The sequence below is a fragment of the Talpa europaea genome, assembly GCF_964194135.1.
Source record: "Talpa europaea genome assembly, chromosome: 6".
Classification (NCBI taxonomy): domain Eukaryota; kingdom Metazoa; phylum Chordata; class Mammalia; order Eulipotyphla; family Talpidae; genus Talpa; species Talpa europaea.
The window spans coordinates 20,752,616-20,774,462 of NC_140072.1; the positions used below are offsets into that span (position 1 = coordinate 20,752,616).

General features: G+C 42.1%; 1 protein-coding gene across 2 annotated transcripts in view; it reads left to right on the forward strand.

Annotated features, from left to right (window-relative positions):
• The window catches only part of CRIM1 (cysteine rich transmembrane BMP regulator 1), a gene marked incomplete at both ends in the record, with an annotated part of 169,664 nt that overhangs the window by 20,582 nt on the left and 127,235 nt on the right, over positions 1–21,847 (forward strand). For both annotated transcript variants that reach the window (XM_084235026.1, XM_084235027.1), the window contains one exon: positions 15,942–16,115. In XM_084235026.1, coding sequence (XP_084091152.1) covers positions 15,942–16,115 — 174 coding nt within the window. The remainder of the gene's footprint in view (positions 1–15,941; positions 16,116–21,847) is intronic.

Sequence of the window (21,847 nt, forward strand, 5' to 3'; positions counted from 1 at the left end):
CACCCCTGCGGCCCCCTTGCTGACCCCCTCCCCCAGCTGATCACTTGCCTTCCTGGTTCCCAGCCCTCTGCTTGCTTCCCGGACTGTGAATCACCCCGGTCTTAGGGCATTTACCGGCCTGTGTGGGCAGCATGTATTGTTTCTGTTTGCCAGGGATGTAGTATCAAGAAAACCTACCCAAAGGAAATGACTTCCTCAGGAGACATTCAGATGACAAGTTCCCTAAAGAGAAGCCATGCTTTATTAGTGGGAGGCACCATTGTGTGATGGTAGTGGGAGCTCTGGCTCTGAAGTCAGCTCATATTTCAGCCTAGTGACTTTCCCTGGCCCAATTGCTCAACCTCGGTGCTAAGTTTATGTCTCTAAAGTGGAAATAATAATACTATCTACCCATTCAGATTGTTAGGAAAAATAACTTGGCTCACTTGTGTAAAGCCCTTGAATAGTGGCAGTAAATGCCATTGTTTCTTTGTAACTGCTCATCGAATGCTATGGTTCCTACATAGGAGGTGCTCATTCAGTGCTCATTAAATGTTTTGCTGAGTAGGTGTAGTATTCAGAAGGTAGGAAGATGAATTCCTCAGCTCTTACAATAACGTGAAAACAATATTTGGTACCAATAAAGCATTGTAGGCAGGAAGAGGTTTAGCCCCTGGTTGGGCTCAGGGTAGTAGGATGTTTTAGATTCAGTGTCACTAGCCGTGTGCCTGTGGATTTGCTAATCAGACCTCCCATACCTGGTGTGTCAGAAGCTTGATTCATGTTTACTGGCTCCCGAGGTAATTCTGAAAGGACGAAACAACTTAATCAGGTGATTTATTTCCAGTAAGCGTTGTTATTGAAACATTTTAGACTGCAGCATATTTGATGGCTGTATTAATGAGGCTCTGCCCTTTCTCTGTGAGTTTACTCTGCATCCTAACTAATGTTTGTGTTTAAGATGGGAGATGGGTCAAAAGGACTCCTTAAATGATTGAATTCTTGCTTCTTTGTACCCCACTCAGTGCCTAGCGTGGAGCCGTGCAAGTAACAGTTGCTCAGTCAATAATGCTTTAAGTGAATGAGTAGACCAGTGGGATATTTTTCTTCACAAAACATCACATCACTGACTGGAAAGTTCCCGAAGGGAGGTTTTGTTGGTGATTTTTTTTTCCCCTAGGCAGGTGAAAATGCCTGACCTGATTGTTCTCTCTTGCTGTTGGGGTATTGAATTTGAGGGCTGCTCTCAGAGTTTCTGCTCATCTACTGTAAGAGGAACGGCCCCCAAGTGGCCCCCAGATGAGATCGTAGGGAAGGGGTGCCTCCACTCATTTTTTTTTTTTTTTAAAAAAAGGTTTATTTATTTATATATTTATTTATACAAGCACTGCGTACAGTCAGAAGCGCAGGAGGGTGAGAGAATTCACCAGAGCCAGAGCAGGGAGCAGAGCAGGCAGAAGGACCAAAGTACACTGCTGAGGGGAGCAGCGGGCGGCAGGAGAGGTCCATGCGCCATGTGGGACCCTTGCCCGGCGGCTGGGGATTGAACCAGCGCTGCCGAGGCTGCGGGCAGCTTCGCAACCCAGCGCTCAACCACTGCACCACTGGGGAGGCCCTCCACTCATCTTTCTAAGGGGTGTCTGGGCTATACTCAGGATGAAGATCACAGATCCAACAGAAAGAGGTGAGCCATTGTTTTTAAGTTAAGAAAGTTAATTTAAAAGTTTATGCTGATAATATTTTGTATGGCAAGAATTAAAGGTTACATATCCTTGTGTTCTCTTGATAGGGACTGTGAGCCTAAGGACGAGAGTTTTTGACCCTGAATCTGGAAATTCCAATTTGGAATAGATGGTATTTCAAAGGTGATCGTGTCCGTGTCAGTGGTTTGTAAGTGCTCTCTTTTCATTCTAAAATACTAATTCAAAAAGCCATTCTTGTGACAGAATTGCAGTAGTGAGACGTGTACACACTCTTACTCTTACAAACATAACAGCTTGCTCTGCCTATTTAAATGCCATTTTTTGTTGTCTTGTCATTTTAATAATGTTACTTTTTTTTTTTTTTAGGTCTCTGTGTATTCCGGTACATTTTTTTGTTTTGTTTTGTTTTTAGCCATTTAATCCTCCCATGGCACTCAATCTTGAAAAATTAATAAAGTAATTTCAATGCAAACAAGTGCAGTATGGTTCTTGTATGACAGGATTATTCTGTAGGTTGTTCGACGGCTTCGTCGTTTTAGGAAAAGTGTGTACAGTTATCTTCTCCCATCTCCCTCAAACTGAAGCATCCCATTTAAACCTGATCTTCATAAAATGAGGAGCCATCACAGGCCACACTTTGTGGGCCAGCTGGCTACCTGTGCTGCCCCCGCCGGCTGCAGGAAACAACCCTGACAGCAAGCCCCTGCCCACAACGCGGGGAGCACACGTGGCCATGACATGCAGAATGTACTAAACATTTTCTCTTGAAGGGTAGTGTGTCCTGGGGGTGATGAGCAGGGAAAAGTCCAAATTCTAGTTAGTTCCAGATGATTCACCACACAGAAAGCATATTCTCTCACTAGTGTTTGGATCTTAGTAAATAAAGGGAGTGTTTTGTTTGAATTCTGGCAAAACAAGGAGATGATAATCGATCAGGAACTCCGTTTTGGTTTCTTGCCCCCCCACCCCTCAGTTAAAGTAATTGCTTAGAATGGTAAGGCTCTACTTCAGGATATCTTTTTGTAGGATCACTTTTTACCATCTTTTCTATGGTCTTAGTCTTTGCTGTCAATCTTCTACTCACAGGGATTTATTAAAAACAATGGTTGGTTTAAAAAAAGGGGAAATACAGACATTTGACCACTCGGGTGTTTTCTCCAGTGTCTTATAGAGGCAGAGCCTGGCTAACGAATACTTTTTATGACTTTGCCTAACACAGGAGTCACAGGCCTGAGTGGGTTCCTTTTCATTTATTCCTTCTCCCTGTTCCTCCCCAGTATCTCTTTCCCTTCCGTCCCAGGCTACTCTCGAACTGATTCCTGTCCTGCATATCACGTGATGCCAGTCCAGCCACATCCTCCTGCTCTTTCATCCTCCTGGGGAAGACAGTCACCTTGATTTATCTTGGGAGGCAGTAGGAGGCCCTGAGCCCAGACTGAAGTCCGCTTCTTCATCTGTTTACTTAGTCATCAGTTTGGGCTCTAGGTCCTTGTTCTTCCCCAGCTTCTGGTTCCAATGGAGTGGAACTTCTGTGTTTGAGGATTTGGAACTGGGTACCATGTCAAGATGCCGCCAGCCCCCTCCTTGTGTGTAGGTGGGACCCAAGTCATCAAGACCCCTGGTGCTTGCAGCATTAACTGCAGCGGGTGACCTCAATGGTGTGCACATCCTGGAGCCTGATTTCATGAGTCTTGGGATCCTGCAAGCAAGAGAAATTGAGAAATCAGAGCCTACGGTATGGACCAACATTCCCCGGAGTTAAAACTCGAAGGACACAGATCACAAGAAAGGCACCAGGAGAGTATGGGAGGCACCGAATCAGACAGAAGCAAAGGAATCCGTACTGCAAGAGGATAATTTTACTGTGGAAGGTTGAAGAAGTATGGTTGCCTTCTGAAAGTGACATTCTGTTTGTTAGGGTGAAATACATCAGACCTTGAAAATGACTGAGGTCAGAGAACTGTTGCAACACCAGGAATCAGAAGTATGGAGTTGGCAGGGTCCTCAGAAAAGCGTCTCCAAGCCAACCCCCTCATTTGATGGATTAAGAACCGAGGCCTATAAAATTTCGTCATGTTCTCTTATGTTTTTTACTATTCCTACTCTGCGCCTTCAGTGACTTCTCTCCTTCCTTCTGAACTACCCAGAGAGCTTGAGGGGCTTTCCTCTTGCCCACTCTGGAGAGGCCTCTTGGGGGGTCCTGTTGCCCTCCCTTGCTTGTGTCCTTGGCGCTCAAGTAGTGGGCATAGAAGGCCCATTGGCCTCTGCTGAACCTTTGCCTCCCTGCTCCGCCCCCACCCCATGCAGGAATCTTGAGCCCTCCCCAAGGGGGTGTGAAGCCACTGGAATGTGGCACTCTGACCCCTGGCAGTCAAGTGTCCTGGATGGACCTGGCCTGGGAAACAGGAAGGACTCCTCAGAGGGGGCAGAGTGCCCATGGCCTTGGGGTGGGACTGAGGGAAAGGAAATGCTGGGCAATGTGACCTCCCCAAGTAGACCCAACAGATTCCCACACCCCAGGGAACCGGGCAGGCAGCTGTGTGGGCCTGGGCCTGCAAACTGAACAGGCAGGTCTCCTCAGGTCAGGCCACTGGCCGTAGGCCTCCTGCAGAGCTTTGCCCAGGGTGGGGCAAGGGTGGGGGCAAGATGCCAGGAGCACCTGAGGTGAACAGGAGAGGGCTGAAGGGAGGAACCTTGTAGAAGGCGAGGAAGGTGGATGGAAGGATGTGAGTGGTGGAGATTGGATACATTTCTCATAAGAGAAAATTATGTTAGAAGGTGGAAAAATCCTCCTAAAGAGACTTCTATCCCATTTTGAGGACCTCAGTGTTTTTTAACATGCTCTCCTTTGGCAAGAGAGAGTCTTGGCAAGCCAGGCTGTTCGTAAGGGAGAGATGGCTGCATGTTCAGGTGTGAGGTCAACTGACTCTGACCCTGTTTAGTTTTCTGTCCATGGGGGAAACCTCTTGACCCCCTCGCTCATGTCAGTTCCCTCCCTTGAAGATGTTTTCAAAAGCTGAGGCTGAGCCTCAGGGTCTACTCCATGGAAAGGGAACCTTGTGCCCTCCTGGCCTCCCAGTTAAATCATTTTGCAGACTAAGGAAGTGCTTGAAACTGCCTCCTGCAAACACCTGGGAAACCACGAGCAGGTCACGCTGATCCCAGGCTGCACATGGGGCTTGCCAGGATGCAGCCAGCTCTGTGTTGGGGATGTTTAGGTTGAATTCCATACTTGTGGGCAGGGAATCGAAACAGTAGGCAGGCCATTCCTGAAACCCCTGTTTAAGATGAGAGACATCCGCAGTGCAGCCGTCCCTGAGGGGTCTGGGTTGCCTTTGCCTCAGAACCTTCCCCTGTTGAGACCAGGGTTGCTGTGCATGGTAGTTCGTGCTCCCTGGTCCTGCACATTGCCCTGAAGCCAGGATGCTGATCTCTGGTCCTCCTTTCTCACATGACCTTGTCCTGTGCTCTGGGAATAGTGGTCCTGATGCTAGGTGGAAATGTTTTGGTTATTACTCTGATTCATTGAGTTGGAGTGGGGTTTAACTGTGCACATACCTTGGGGAGAGTGTTCCGGGCAGATGGCACACGAGTGACAAGACCCAAGGCTTTGGTGACCTTGAAAGGGCAAAGATGCTCACAGGCCTCTGGTAGTAGTGTGAGGGTCGGACTTGACCTTTTGGGCTAGTGGGAGCTGTCAAATTTTTTTTAGACAGTGTTGATACCATTAGAGTTGTCCTCATGGGGACCCCTGCTCCCCAAACTGAGTATGTCATGACTTGGAGCTGGATGTCTCTTAGGTGTTGGGGCTCAATAACTAATACAAAGGAAACTACAATTTTGTGAGATACATGCCAGTGTATTTTTTAAACATGTTCTTTGTGTGGTTCATTTCATATGGAAATAGGGATTAAAGCATTGATTGCTATGTAAACCCAAGATAGCAGTATTCAACTTCTGGCTGAAAGTGAGGAGTCCTGCTTTTCATTGTCCCCTAATCTACATTTGTTTCTTTGTGCAGAGTTTTGGGATGAATTTCAAGGACTTGATGCCTTTTAAATCAGTCAGGCCCTGCATTGCATGAGGTTTCTTAACCTCATTGTCTCTCTCATTTTCATTTCTAATTTCTATTTACCATGGAAACATACAGTAGAAATGTGGATTTTAATGATGTCTCAAGAAAAATATAACTGGACATAGTCATCAAGCCTTCACTTAAACTGGGAAACAGTAGGAAACCATAACCTTACAACCCAAGAAGAGTGTTTATTGAATATTGTTGGCAATTTGTGCTTTGTCGTCGGGACCAGGTAGATAGCAGAAGATTCATGGTGTGTGTGGGAATAGATACGATTACATGGAGATATATATTTGCTTCATTGGAGTTCAAAGGATTTGGTTTTTAGACATGATATTCTGGGTGATATTTCTTTGTAGAACTGTACTGGAATTAGTGGCAAGGATCAGTTAGAAATGTAATGGTTGGACTTAAACTTGATCACACTTTGACTTCTTACCACCTTCCACTTGGTTTACTTTGAAGAATTCCGATAATGTCATTAAGGTAAAGTTCATAGCAGTCCTCAGGTTGATTTGTAAAAACACTTCTTACAAAAAAATAATGGCTGACTGATTTCACAAGATTATTAGCCTGAAAAGATTCCTTAATGCTACTTACAGATCATTACACCTTCTAAAAATTATTATTTGTGCCTCAGGAGTATTAATCTATATGAAGGCATTGTTAACTTAACAAAGAAACCCTTGTTTCCTGCAGGACAGAATAGTGGAGTTCAGTTTATTTTGCTGGATTTTCTGTTCTGATGGTCCCAAAGCTGCTCCTGGAGCTCCATTTGTGTTGGCTCAGCAGGTGTCAGAGAGAGGCTCTGCCACCCCTGTTGCCATTCTGGCTGTGGGCTCAGGCTGGCGGCTGGAGGGTGAGGGGGAAGCTTAGTTCCATCTCTGCTTCTGCCTGAGGCTCAGGTCCCCTGGACTCACCTGATCTTGAAATCGTACCCACTCCTGTGAGCATCTCACTTACCTATTCCTTCAAGTCCTCCCGTCGGACCAACCTGTACTGATGGTCAGACCTGGGTTGTGCAGCTTCTCACCTCAGCTAGATGGCTGGTCTGTGGACAGCACCCAGGGGAGACCCGGCACGATAAAGTGCCCTGGAGATGTTAGCTTTTGTCAGAGGAGCCCTCGGCATGGTGATGAAATGTGCTTTTTATCCGTGCTAACTGTTTAGTTATTTTGGTAAAAAATATATATCCTCCAAAGTGCTTATTTTCAGAATACTGAATTCTGTTTGTGTTTGAAATTCTGGTCACATTTCTTTTCACAGTAGTGGGTCACTTTTTTTTTTTTTTTTGGATGAGTGCAATCTAGGAAAAAGGCATTTCCATATCTAACTGCCTGTTTTACCCTTGGTCATTTGACTAACCGATTTTAGATTACAGCTTAATTACTATCCATAAAATAAGACTTGCGTTTTTCATATTAACAAGTACCTTTCTGGCAAGAAGCAGTAATACCGTTTAATGGTCAGGATAGACTGTGGTGGAAAAGGAGATAATAGAGTTTATTATTTAAGGTGTTATTTCTCTAACATGTTTGAGGAATATTACATTCATTCAGTCATTAGGCATGTCATCTATTCATTGTTACGTGAAAGTGTTGGTTTAAAAATGTTGTGATTAACAGAAAAATTGAGTTAGTATTTAAATTTCACAACTAGAAAGATGGTGATCCAAAGATGCTTCTCAGTTATTTCTGAACAACTTCCTTCCCCATCACCAAACTCATTATGCAGTAAAAGTGCCACTTTAGATTTTGATTGCTTTGTTTAAATTCAAATTCTCTGTCCTGAAACATACCCTTCCCCCTTTATCTGTTTTAAAATCCTGTGAGTCCACTAATAAAAAGAAAAGGAAAAGTAGATAGATATTTAGCTTCAGAGAACTCCCTTTCTGGTGGAGGAGATTAGATGAGCCATTTCATTATTCTGCCATAAGTGCAATAATTTTAATAGATATATAATTGAAGTCCTGCAGAGAGTAAGAATTCAGTCCCTGTAGAGGGGAAGAACCTGGAGAAAGTATTAAAGACTGAAGAGCAGTAAAAAGCAGGTAAAACGAAGATGATTATTAAGCAGAGAGTCCAGTGTGTGCAAAGCCATGGAGTCCTGAAAGTGCCTGCTTGTTCAGGGAGCACGTCTTCAGTAAGTCTTGGGGGAATAGGGGAGGAGTGGACGAGATAAGGTTGAAGAAAAGGATTGGGACCAAATCTAAACAGGTTCTGTGTTCCATGCCACACAATTGCCAGGTTTGTTGTAGACTGTTGCTTCCCAAATCCTTTTCTTTAAGCAGTTTGAGAGGGCTATTCTTACTACCCTGCGCCTTCATAGGAGAGTAAAACTGAACCAGGTACATGAGGGATGGCTAATCACCTGGCTCATACAAGGATGGCTTTAGAGTATCCAGGTGAAGAAAGGATGTGAGAAACAATTAAGACACTTCTCCAGAATCATTTTCCTCTCAACTAAGCTGTATTAATTTTTTTTAAGTTTTATTTATTTTTATACAGGAGCTGGGGTACAGGCCAGAGGTGTGGGGGCTGAGAGGTTTCACCAGAGACAGAGCGGGGAGCAGAATAGGCAGACGACCGAAACACACTGCTGAGTGGAGCAGCGGGCATGACAGGAGAGGTGGGATTCTCGCCCCCTGGCCGGGATCGAACTCACACTGCAGAGGCTGCAGACAGCTTCACAGTATGGCCTTCAACCCGCTGTACCACCGGGGAGGCCCTAAGCTATATTAATTCTTGAGCATCAGTGCACTTGTTAACTGAAACCAATATTCGTTCAAGCTGACTAATAACCATGGAGTTACAAGTTTAAGGGACATTCATGCTCAGAGAAGATTTGCTTAGTAATGACATGTGCCTGACTAGAAGGTCAGCCCAGCTCTGTGGAACATGGCACAGGGAGATGGACTGAGGTTTTCCTTAAATATTAATGGGATCCAATCTCAAAGCAGAGGATGGGGAGTTGAGGTCTGCATCATATGCTCAGTCCAGCTGCCATCTGGTAGAGAGGGAAGAATTCTCATGAGCAGTAAAACACCTTTCTATTATTTAGATTCAATTGTTATTTAAAACAACTTCAGAATATGGGACTGGTAATCATGAACAGCCTAGGAGATGCTTTAATGATCTTTTTTAGAATCAGATTTTTAAATTTTGTTAACCACTTCTGTTGGTTTTCTCTTTTACATTGATTTTTTGCCATATGTTTGTTCAAGGTCACTCTGAACTAATCACCAGACTGGAGTTGTGGTCAATGCCCTCTCCATGGCATCCCCCCTCTGGGGCATCTTTTTCTGTATGAGGTTTAAAATCATTTCCACTTTAGAGAAATCATGGAGTAGGGGAGCTATGTCTGTAGGTACTGCCTCACCCCTTGCCTCATCTCTGCTTGTTTTGTGAATTCCTTGCTTTTAAGAGAGATGGCTTATCCTCTCTTTTGCCCTTCTCTCTTCACCCACTAAGTTCTTACTATCAAAAAAGGAAATTGCTCTCTACTCTACAGATGAAACCTTTCTCTGTATTTTCAGGATTCCTAGAAACATTCTCTTCACATACTCGGTATGATTTTGGTTAGAATGGTGGAAGATTGTATGTAAGCTGCTTTTTCCTCCCATTTTAAAATTCTTAGCACCTTCCTCAGATCTTGATGTTTAATATTAATAGATACCAAAATCTGCTTGAAGAGCGTGCGAATGAATGAATGTATGTTCTCTAGTTTAGTCTGGTTGTCCTCTGTTGTATTGCTGATAAAAATTATGGCAGTGGAATATATGCATATTGTTCATGGATCAGTACTGTTAATTAGATCGGTACTGTTTTTCAAAGATTTCCCCACCTGAACATGGATGAATGGTCTTGTTTGCTATGTATTTAGAGGTTTGCATCGGTTAAAAAGTTAGTCTTCAAAAAATATTTGTGTGCATATTTCAGTATTCCCATTGTTTCCAATACAGACTGTACATTCTTGTGTATAGGTAGCTACATATGCCTAGCATAGTTGGACTTTATGGCAATGCCTGTAAAACAAACTTTTGTAACATGAATTATTTCTACTGATAACTATCATTTTTGCTCTTCCTGCTTTGCACTGATTAGAGCAAGAGGAAGAGGGAAGAACTGGCTTTTGCAACATGCGCCTTAAGCTCAGAGCAGAGAGAATGAAAGCTCACTGCATTCGATCACTCCTTGAGCAGAACTGAATGCCTGATAACCGCCAGCCAGGAGCTGGGGGAGTTAAGAGCAGCAATTTTACATTACACTGGAGTTTCCAGACTGGCATGGAAAGAGATGCCAGTATTAGCTATTTGCATCTTACTGTAGCCACAGGGATATGTGAACAGCTGGAGAATTAATTTGATATATATTCCCAGAAGCTTCTCCTCTGCCAACAGAATTCCATTACTGTGAGCTTCTGAGTGTGTACTGTGAATTTGTTTCTTGCTTTTTAATATCTGCTATAGCATATTTCTGGTAAGTGGATTGCCACATAATGGGATGTAGCTATATCTTGGTTTGGAGTAAACTCCATTAACCTGAGCAGATACAAGGTAGAAAAGGTAAGACTGAATATACATGTGCCACCTGCCTTCCAGGAGCCAGAGATTTCCCCTGGACACACAGTACTTTGCTCAATAAGAGCAGTCATACACCTGAAAGGTTTGATTCCACGTAGGTGGGATTTCAGACACCAGCAAGCAGATGGAAAGTTATTTTGAAGAGCAGAGAGGTTGCGTCTAGAACCAGGTGGGCCAGGGGAGCTGTGGGTGGGCCCTAGGGCTCCCAGATCCGAGGGATGCCTCCATTGAAGCCACTGTTTCCCAGACCTGGAGTTGGACATGTCTCCAGCCGTCCTCCTAGCTGCCTCTTTCTTCACGTCCATTTTCTCAACGCTGCCTTTCCTATGCTTGGATTGCAACTCCTTTCTAACTAGCCTTTACATTCAAAATCTTTTATAACACATGTGGGAGGAAGGAATTTCATGCATCACTGAAAACATTAGGAGATATTTTGGAGCAGAAAGACCAAGTCTAGTATGAGACAGCATGGCTATTGGAAGTACAGGTGTTTGTGCTTTGGCACCACATATATGCTCTAAAAAGAAAAAACAATATTCACTACACTAAAAATAAGATAGCTGTTGGGGGTCATAGGGTGAGGAGCGGGTCGTGTAAGACCTATGGCACTGTGCACACAGAGGATAAGGTAAACAATAGGAATCCAATTAAAAAGCCTGACTCGGGTTAAGCCGCCCCAGCATTTACACCAGGTAGCATCTGCATGGAGCTGGGGCAGCCCGTTCTGTGCAGCGTCACACGCTTCTGCCCCAGCTCACGCTGCTTCCCTGAGCACATTGAAAGGCCTTGACAAACCATGCCTTTTAATGGAGAACAGTGTCACCAAAATCGAACCTAAGATTCAGGGTTAGTTTCTTCATCATGATTTTAAGATCCAGGGAAAGATGTCTCTTGCCTTTTCGCTTGCACTTGCACTGTCCCTGGCTAATTTAAGGTAGTGTAAGTACAGCCACTGCGGCAGTCATTTCTTGCACGCCTTCAAGGATGGAGTTTCAACAAGATTATCAGCCTTTTTCTGAAGTGTTCACTTATTGCTAAGATGTTTCCTTTAATTGGGAGAACACTTGCTCCTGATCTTTTTCATAACATTAATGTGCTGGGGAAATTACATAAGAACCAACACATCTTCTGCACTTTACTGGCTTCATTTTCCTTTTCCTAAATGATGTGTTAGCGAAATCACTCTAAAGAAACACATTTTTATGAGTCACCAGTAACTGCTAGGGGGAGAGGTGCCAGTGCCCTTTGTTAGCTCTCAGCCCTGGATCCTGCATTTCTCGGCCCAGGTTACACCAACAAAACATACTCTTTTTTAATTTTTTTTAAAATTGAAGTATCATTGCATTATAATATTACATAGGTTTCAGGTGTGCATCACTGAGAATCGATGTGTGTATGTACTACATTAAGTTGACTGCCAAAATTTCAGTTTTCAAAGAGTGAGCCGCAGAGTCCTGGGAGTCGAGGACCTTTTTTCAGGTGGCACTCTGGATGTCAGTGTTTGCTCTGAAGCTGCAGGAGCTATGGCTGCGAAGCCGCTGGCATCTTGGTAGGAGTCATCTGTAGTTCCAAACTGTGCTTGTTAGTCTTTGCATTTTCTCCACTGTGCCCTTGGAGTAAATACCAATTACAAAATTAGAAGTAAAATAAAAAATCAATTACCCTCAAAAGGCCTTTGATTGAGGCAAGTTATTAATTTTACTAAATCTCAACCCTTGGTTACAGTCTTGTTAATATGCCTGTGAGGTGAAAAGGGAGCTCTGCGTGGAGTCCTGCTGTGTACTGAAGTTGGGGGTTGTCTCAGCGAAAAGCATTCTGCTCAGAGATGTCTTAATAGCCAAGTGAGATGTCGGGTTAGCTGTTCAATGTAACAGATCCTTCACTGTAGTATTTGCATTTGACCAGGCATGAATTTTAATTCACACATGGAATTATAAGATTTCTCTCATTTTGTAGTTGGAGAAAATAGCATCTTGATTTGGTGTCTCGCAAACGTAGATGTACACATACAGGGCTAGCCGTTTTATTAACCTTTCTGGCCTGGAGACTGCATCTTGTCGTATGTCGAGTACCAAGAGAAACTACCTAATATGGATGGTTAAAGGCCAGTACTGCTGTTTTAACTCCATTTTTTCTTTCTCCCTGACCAGCCCAAGGAAAACCCAGAATTTATTTAATGGAATCAGAGCCTTAATCTTTTCGTTGTGTCTGTGGATTTATACAGGAAGAGAGGTTTTAAAACATTGAATTTGTCAAATGCTGACACTATCGGACTTAGATTTGATTTCTGTCATTAAACCTCACAAAATTTTTGCTTTTGGTCTGTTAGATTGTTTTCAAGTATCAAGTTCTATAAGAAAAGAACAATTATTGGCCCCAAAAGCGTGTTGTACTTGATTCTATATAGCAGTAGTTGCGAGGGAAACGATTTGCCAAAAAAGAAAATGTTCAGTGGGATGGGGCATAAAATCGAAAGGGTTTCTTCTCAAAAAAAAAAAAAAAAAAAAAAAAAAAAAAAAAAAAAAAAAATCCAAACAAAAAACCATGAAAACGAGTAAGACGTTTCTGGCTTTAGGGTCGGATGCTTCCTCACTGGACATGGTGGCCATGACATTCTTGAGGGTGGGGATGGGGCGTTCAGGCCTCCTGTGCATCCTCAGGTGCTGCCTTTCCCATCCCTGCTACCAAGAGGCATCTGCTGAGAAGGGAGCAGAGCAGTAACATGGCAGGGAGAGCTTCAAGGGCAGCTGTCTTTTAATTCTGATTCCACATTCAGGAGAAATGGTCTTCCTGTGGGGAGGCAGAGAAAAGCATCTGGCAGGGAAAATGAATTGGCTCTGAGATGGACTCCTTGGACAGGCAGTTAATGCCAGCCAAGTGATGAGAGGGGGAAGTCTTAGCACTGGAAACTAATGATAGATGATGCCTGGTGAGCAAGGTGCCAGAGCATGTCCAAGCATTCCTTTAAAATGTGTGCCTTATTAATGCTATATAATCTTCAAAATACGATGTTTGTGGTATAAACATTTCTTTATTTTGAAACATAGCTTTCCTGGTGATGTGTGTGTATATGTTTGTTCATGTATATCTACATATATATTTTTAAAAGCGCTTTCTGTTCAAAAAGCTTTGACCATACTAACAGTGACAAGAACATGAGTGTACATGTAGCAGTGAACAGCGTGCTAAGTCTGGAGTGAAGGGCTTTCCATGTTGGATAAGATCCAGCTCCTGCCCATGAGGACTCTCTAGTGGGGAAGTGTGACTTATGTGGAACCATTACCACAGGAGACAGGAAGGCTGTGCAAGTGTTTGCTGGAGCTTGAAGTAGAGAGCAGTTTGTAGTTGAAGAAGTCTTCTCAAATGAGATAACATTTGAACGGGATCTCGAAGGGTGAATAGGAATTATCTGAGGAAGGAAAAATGGACATGATTCTCCATGAGCCAAGGTCTGGAAGCAGTTGCTAAGGGTTTGTAGTAAGAATCTCCATGTGTCTGATGCCTTAGGTTATGTGAGGAATTGGTGAAAGATGAGTGTAGAAATAAGTCCAAGTGTCTCCTGAAGAACTGTATTTCTACAAAGGAGGTTTGGACATTTTCTTGGCAAGAGAGAACCACTAGAATTTTTTTTTTTTTTTTTTTTTGAGGAGTATGATTCTGATGAGGAATGATGGTGGAGGGACAAGAGACTAGTAGCAGGGAGACAGGTTAGTGGGTGTTCAGGTTCTTGAGGATCGAGTGTTGTCTTCCGGGAATTGTGATCACGATGGAGGCAAGGCAGGTTTATTGAGAGAAAATTCAACAGAATTCACTCTATTTTGTGGCACAATAACTGCACATTCAAAAAGAGTAATAAAGATTTATCAGAATATGATGAGAAAGAGGAAAATCAATTTTCAGTGGTTCAAATGTTCCTTGAATTTTTTACATGTTTGTAAGTTCATGGGATTGCATTGTCTTCGAGTTATATATTTGAATATGCAGTCATGGCAATTCTTTCATAGCAAATTTCACCTAGCTGAATTAGGCCAGAGATCCTAATAGCATGTCAGCTGTTAAACACAGAGACAAAACATCTTTAGATGTACCATTTTGTTACGTATTATAACTAAAAACTAAATATCACGTCTCTGTTTTGAACTGTTTGAATACATTCCTTTTCAGCTTTCCTTTCAGAGTAATGTAGAAATTTGTGTTGTCATGAAAATAGGAAGGTACTATGTGTGTACACGTTTTATGTATGTTGCTTCTAAGGGCAAATGCAAGATAGATAGGAAAACAAGCTTCCAAATGTAGAACTTAGGTTTTGTTTATATTTCTAAAATCTTTTTACAAAGAGCTGAATCTTTGATCAGATATGTAAGCCTAGTCTTCTGAAATCTTTACACAGTAGGTTTTCTAGTCTCCCTTTTCAAAGAATCGCCTGAAGTTCTTTATACTATAAATGATGTCTTCTAAAGACCCCTTGACAAGAAACTTAGTGAAGAAGTCTTTTGCCTAAGCTATATAGTATGTCAGTGATGTCACCAGGAGTAAAAGCTGGCCCTATAAAAACCAGAGCCATTTGTTGACACTGTCATTTATTAAAACACATTCTTGAGATGGCCTCATACCTTAGTTTGAACAACGGGTTTAAGGTATCTTAAATTCAAGCACTTTCAAAATTTCTCTCCAGATAGGGTTATCAGAAACATGTTTACTATTTAACAGTCATTGGCCGGTCAAGGTGCTCTAAAGTATCTACTAGAGATAATGTGAAGAGGAAGGAAAATCCATGTATGGTCCAGGGATTTATAGAGAAATAGTCTGGTTTCCTCTAAGATGTTTCTGTTATGGGGAATATGATTAAGAATGGAAACTGCCCACCATTCTGTTATGTCTGTTTCATCTGAGCTGGGTCTCAGGAAATGCTGATTTTAAAATCTGCTTTATTTCTTACAGTCTCTCCATTCTATGAGCAGGGCACTGGATCGTTCTTAGTTTCAGAATTTGGCAATCTCAGCCCCACTAGGCTGCAGCCCTTAATTTTGTTGTGGTTTTGACATTGGTTGTGGCCAGGAGTGGACTTTAGCATCTACTGAAACACATCTGCGGACTCTCTGCGCTGTCTCCCACTCTTGCATCTTTTGTGGTGTCAAATTTTTTGTTTGTTAGCTGTCCTGATGTATTAAGTGGCAGAGCTGATTTAAACTTGAACCTGGTCTTGACCAGATGGAGTAAAGAATTGTGTCTTAAAAAATAATTTTGTAGATTAACGAATGCCACTTCTGTCATTGTTGAGTGTGGGAAAATCTAGCAATCTTTGTGTAAAATTTAAAAAGTTTAAAGAATGTGGATTGTTTTAAGAACACTTAAGAGAAGTTGTGGTGTTTGAGCTCAACTTTGAATATATAGCTATTTAATGTCTACATGTGTAGCTGTAGTTCTGCCTCAGTTACTAGGAGGCTGAATTTCATTTGTAAAATTGCAGCCCAACTGGCTTTGGTAAATTGAGGTGTCAAAATTGGATGTTAATCTTGACATCCTCATATATTTCTGCTTTCAAACAAGCCTTTGAATGACGCTCTAAGCAAACGTTACGTGGTTAATTGTTTTACAGATGAGAACTGGGATGATGACCAGCTGCTTGGTTTTGAACCATGCAATGAAAACCTTGTCTCTGGCTGTAATATAATCAACGGGAAATGTGAATGTGACACTATCCGGACCTGCAACAATCCCTTTGAGTTTCCAAGGAAGGATATGTGCCTTTCAGCATTAAAGAGAATTGAAGGTAAGTACTTTCTTATCTTTCACAATTGTAAGCCTTAGCATTGTAGAGCTCTATGCAGTGATAGTACTTGAGCTTGTAAAAGCAAAACTTACAGAGACTGGGGGCTTTTGTAATTCCAAATAAGATGTGTAACGCTGTCCAGGTTCTGATTTGATCAGGTGTGTGTGTGTGCATGCACACGAGCGTTTCTTGGGAGTTGTGGGTGGTACTGCTGTGGTCGTGTGAGCAGGCTAGTTAGTTGGTGCCAGCTTGCCTCGGTCACCTCTGCATAATGGATGACTTCACAAGTGGTGTGCTTGAGACCAGCATCTGTTGTCACCAGGTCGATTCCGCTTGAATGGTGTTCCATGAGGAGAGTCTGATAATTAGAAATGCAGCTCATCTGGCAACAGTGTCTCTTTAGAAGAGAGGGGAGAGTTGCATGCAGTGACAGTGGAAGGCTTAGGTTGGTTTCGCTATGGAGCAAAATCACATAGGTGTGGATGGTTATTGGGCTCTTTGCCTTTGAAATAAAGGCAGAAATAACACTGAAGTAACAATAAAATCATACTAATATGGCCCATAACTTTTGTACATTCATGCATAAAACCTTGAAAAAAAGAATGAGGACTTGAAAATGGATTTGTAACTGTAGTAATTATGAGTGGTGTATAGCCCCAGAACCTGGTGCCATAGCAACCAGAGTTTGCAAAAGGTAAGGCCTGGGCTTGGGTCTCAGTCCATCCCCTTACAGCATTAAACAATCTCTTCATCCCCAGGTTCTTCTTGGGGAAAAAAGGGCAAATGAAGGTTTCTTACATATGCCTTTAAACTCTGAAATGATGCCATTCTAAGATAAAGAGTTTAGAGATTAAGCTTAGAAATTCCAAAATTCAATCTCGTAAGGACAGTAGATCTGGACTGAGGCTTTTGAATTGTTTTACGTTTCCAAGTCCTATTCAGTGGTAATAAAGAGGAAGAGATTTCCAATAGCCTTTAAAATAGCATTTTTCCTTGCAGCTACCAGTGCTGTTGAATCCTAGAAAAAGAATATAGTAGAAAATAATAGAAATAAAAGCTTAGGACTGCAGAGAGTCTTAGCTAAAGTCAAAGTCCTTAATTTTGAAAATTGAAAACTGAGCTCGACACACATGACCAACTTAGAACTGACTCATGTAAAGTCCAATCCTTGTCACCTAACGATGGGGATTTGTTAGGTGATTGTAGCTGTGGAAACGACATAGGGTCCTGCCTGCTGCACACCTAGGATCTGTGGGGACCAAAGTGGCTTGTCAACCAAAACATCATTAAGTGACACATGATCCTTCTGTCAACCACATCATGGTGTTAGACAACATCATCAGTTTCCCAGCCCATTTTTATTGTCTTGGGGCTTTTTGTGCTCTCCTGACCCCAGTGATGCCGCTAGCCCCTACAGGGTGTTTTGTCAGCCTCAGTATATCAACTTTGAGGGATATAGATGAAGTGGTTAAATGTCTATTTAAATAGATTGCTCACACATATTTAATATCACATTCTATAAAGTGCAGCAATTCAGATTTTTAGTTTTTTGCTGACCTTACATTTCACAAAACTGTCTTACTCAAGTGTTCAGATGCATCACAGTCACTGCCTTTGCTCAGCAGCCTTCTGCATCATCTAACTTCCTGTTCCCAGCACACCTTCTTCACTACAATCTGAGATGTTGGAGAGGCAGCTGATTTTGGTCTGAGTTATCACAAGAGGCTTCGTTCCAAAACCAAAATATATTTCCATATAAAACTAGAAAGTTGCATATTTAATTAGTTAGGTATATGTATGATCTTTACAATACACAGATTAATTGCATTGATTTTTTAAATGATGCTAAAAAGGATGCTTACAAGATTCAATACTTCCCATCTTGAGATCATTCTTTTGGGAATAAATATTGTAACTAATTAAATCTCTTAACCTTTTTTTGGTTTTTTTTTAAATGGGTCTGTCAGGTGACCTCTATGTAGTCCAAAAGTGGGATTGGTTGAGATCATTTAAGGTTAATGTTTTTTCTACAAATAGTATTTTGCTTTTCAAAATGAAGCACCCTATGGTTTTCAGGATTTTTTAAGAAGTCAGTATTTAGCGGATTTCCCTTTTTTGAGATACAGTTTGGAAGGAGGAAGCCCTAGTTACATTCAAGTATATTATACATATGAAACATTGGTGAATGTGCAGAACTGTGTATAATTAAGTCATTAATAGCAGTGGAGGCATGGAATGCTACAGGGTCTGGGTATGATAAGGTATCCTGGAGGAGGTAGAGTCTGAGCAATTTAGAATTTGGATGGTGATGGATTCTAGGAAGGAGAACAATGTGGACAAAAGGGTAAAATGTAGAATTGAGATTTGCATGAGTTATATTTAAGACACTTGGGAAGCTAGTCTAAAAGCATAAGGTTTTATGTTGTTAGATAATAGGAAATAAAGATGAGGAGGCAGAATGGACCCAATTATGAAATGTCTTCTATGTGGTGCAGGGAGCGTAAGCCCGGTAACATGAGCCATCTGAAATCATTTTAAGTTTATGAGCAGAGAGAAGCAGAGCATGGCAAAATCAGTGTTAAGTAGAGTGGAGCTGCGGGGGGATGTGGTTGGATTAGCAGAGGGAGATAGTATAGTCAGAGGCTCATTGGAAAGCTGTTTTAGTTATTTAGATATAATGTCACCGGAGACGAGAGGGGAGCAGGGAAATGGCAAAGAAGAGGTGGACGCACACCATCTTGATAGAAAAGCCTACAGTATCTGCTGCCAGATAAGGAAGAGCTGAAAATACACAAAGATGCTTCTAGGGTCTCTAACCTAAAATAGTAGAACAATAGTGCAAATAATAGAAATGGGAAAATGCCCTTAATATATTTTGTGATAAAGTGGAGCTGAACACAGGGTGTTAGAGAGTTGTGGGGAATTTTTTAAAATATGGGCGATATTGCAGAATGTCTGAATGATGACGTAAGGGATGTAGTAAAATGGGAGAAACCAGTTAATGTAAGAAAGGAGATGATTGTAGGAGTAAAGTCTTTCAGGAGGATGAAGAACAAAATTGTTTCTGTTTCTTAGAGATGTGTAAAACAAGGTCATCAGCTGACATTGAACTGGAAGAAAAGTTGTGACAAATTGAGGAGGGAGAGGGAAATGTAAAAGTGACATCTCAGCAAGAGAAAACTTATTAGGGAGATGTGTTGGGGTCACCTGCTAGTGCTGCCGGCTTACTTGTGTTAGTGGTTATAAATTTGAAAAGAGCAGATGGTACAGTTGTGTACTTTTCTCTAGCCCTGGTTCAGATGGCGAGGTGGATTTAACCATGGTTAGGATTTTTCTAAATCTAACACAAAGAGAAAAGCATGGAGATTAAAGATTATGTAAGAGAGTACTTATGGTGGTTGACCATGCATTTTGTGAATAAGCTATAGGGTCAGTGAAGAGGTGGTGGAGTTGAATCGTTGGATGGGGAGAGAGCTAAGGAAGTGGGCATGAATTTGTAGTCAAGATTCAGAGATGGACATGATATTGGTTGTGATGAGGACTTTATCCAGATGACCCTGGGCATAGTGTTGAAGAGGGGTGGGGAACAAGGTCTTTGGAAGTGGGAGGTCAGATGGCTGAGCCAGACTGGATTGCCCAGCCTGATGATGAAGTCGCCAGAATGAGTAACAGCAACTGAGCAGAAGTTCTGTCAATAATGCAAGAACTATAAGCAGATATGACATCATCTGATTGCATGTTTCGTGTGAACAAGGTTTTATTTTGTAAAGAGGAGAAGAATGATCTGAAAGTGGCAATGAGAACAGAGAGGACATGGGCCCCACCCCCAGGACTTATGGAATGTGGGAGATGGAGCTATCCCCACCCACAAGGGCTTCTTGGGACAAAATTTAGTAGAGTAGGCTGGTTTCAATTAGCACACGAAAGTGAAGGGAATATCTGGAGAGGAGAATGATGGCAGAGGGAATTTGAGTGATGACAGACTGTGAGTCTTAGAAGGCACAGTAGAAGGTTGGGAGGGGAGAGTGCAGGGCGTGGAGGATTCTGCAGAGCCAAGTGAGGATAAGAGTCCATTGATGATGGATGATCTGCTAAATTTAGACTTGGTTCCAGTGGTCTCTTAGGGAAAGGTGAAGGGCTTGGTCTCGTCAAATAAAGCCTTTCTTTGAAGACTGTTCTTTGGGGCAGTTTTTATAGTATTAAAATGAGCAGTGCTGGCCGTGGTGTGGGAGGGATAGGATGCTTGCCGGAGCATAATGAGAAAACATGGAGGTCCACTTCTGTGCTGTGGGTGTAAATTCTGGAAGTGAGTTCTAACATAAGCTACAGCATTTTAAAAAAACTATGAAATTCTTTGTTGAGCATATCTTTGTCATATTTATAGATGTATGGAGAATACTGGCCATTTCTGGGCATTGAAAAGGATCTTGTGTATTATATTCACTTAAGAGGGAACATGTGAGTCCTGGATTTTACCAAATATTTTCTTTCCTAAAATATAGGAATGCATTATTGCAAAATCAGTTTATCTCAAACACCGAGGATACTGGTTCACAGCCAGCCATGACTTTGAATGGGATGATTATCAGAATAACTGTATTTCCCCAAGAAAGAAGTTTGACTAAGGGAGTAAATCTCTCAGTCACTTCACCTTGATCTTAAATCTTGTATGTCACTCTACCAGTGCAGCCCTGACTTGGTATGTACTAGACTGAGCTCCACAAAAGTTAAATTGCTCACCAGGAGTCAGAAGAAGGGCCCAAACGAGCAAAGTAGCACCATTCTCTGCAGGGTTTTCTCGAGGGGCCACTCGTGGTATGGCAGTTGCAGATAAAGTCAGTCAATACTTAAGACTTCATGACACAGTGAATAAGTTGGATGTGTAAATATGCATATGGCTCCAAGTTGAGATCAATGACTTTTATTTTCTAAGAATTACTGAAATTCAAAATGGTTGTAATAAATTCAAGATTTGTCACCAGGCCTTGAATAGCCAAAGGCATAGCTGTGTGGGATCCGTAAACTGTGTTCCTCAATGTGCTTTTTAGTCATTGCTACATCACTTGTCATGTGGATTCCTGTGAGAGTATTCATTAGGTGGTGTTTATTCAGAGCTGCACAATGAACATTTTACAAAAGGAAGAAGACACTTGGGGTTTAGAAATCCCTCTCGTTTTAGCTAAGAGAACTTAGAGGTAATGTTAGATTGTGTATAATTTTAGGCTCTGTTAAATGATTTTCTTATTTAGAGAAAAGACAATCAGAGATTGACATGTGATATTTTCCGTCACTGTCTGATATTGAGTGGACACATAGAATTGTTATACATTCTTAAGAAGGACAAATCAAGGAAGACTTAGTGGAGGAATTGGGCACTGAGTCCAACTCAGAAATATGATGGGTTGGTTCAACAGAAGGGAAAGGAGAGTTTGGAAACAATTTTGGAGATAGAAAAGAGAGGGTGGATGGAGGGGTAAGCTAGGAAGAAATTCCTCAAATCAGCAGCTGTAGTGACACTGGCCTTGGGGAATGTGTTAGGGGGAGTATCCCAGAATCCGGGAAGGAGGGGTGGTTGGCCAGCTAGATGCTTGAGGGCCATGGTGACAGTGATGAGCTGGGTAGATCGTCGTGTCATTTACTAGGATACAAGGAGAGCAGCTTTATGGGAGGTAGAATGAGGGGAATATTGAGTTTGTTTTGTTATGTTTGAGGTATCTATGGAGAATCAGGAG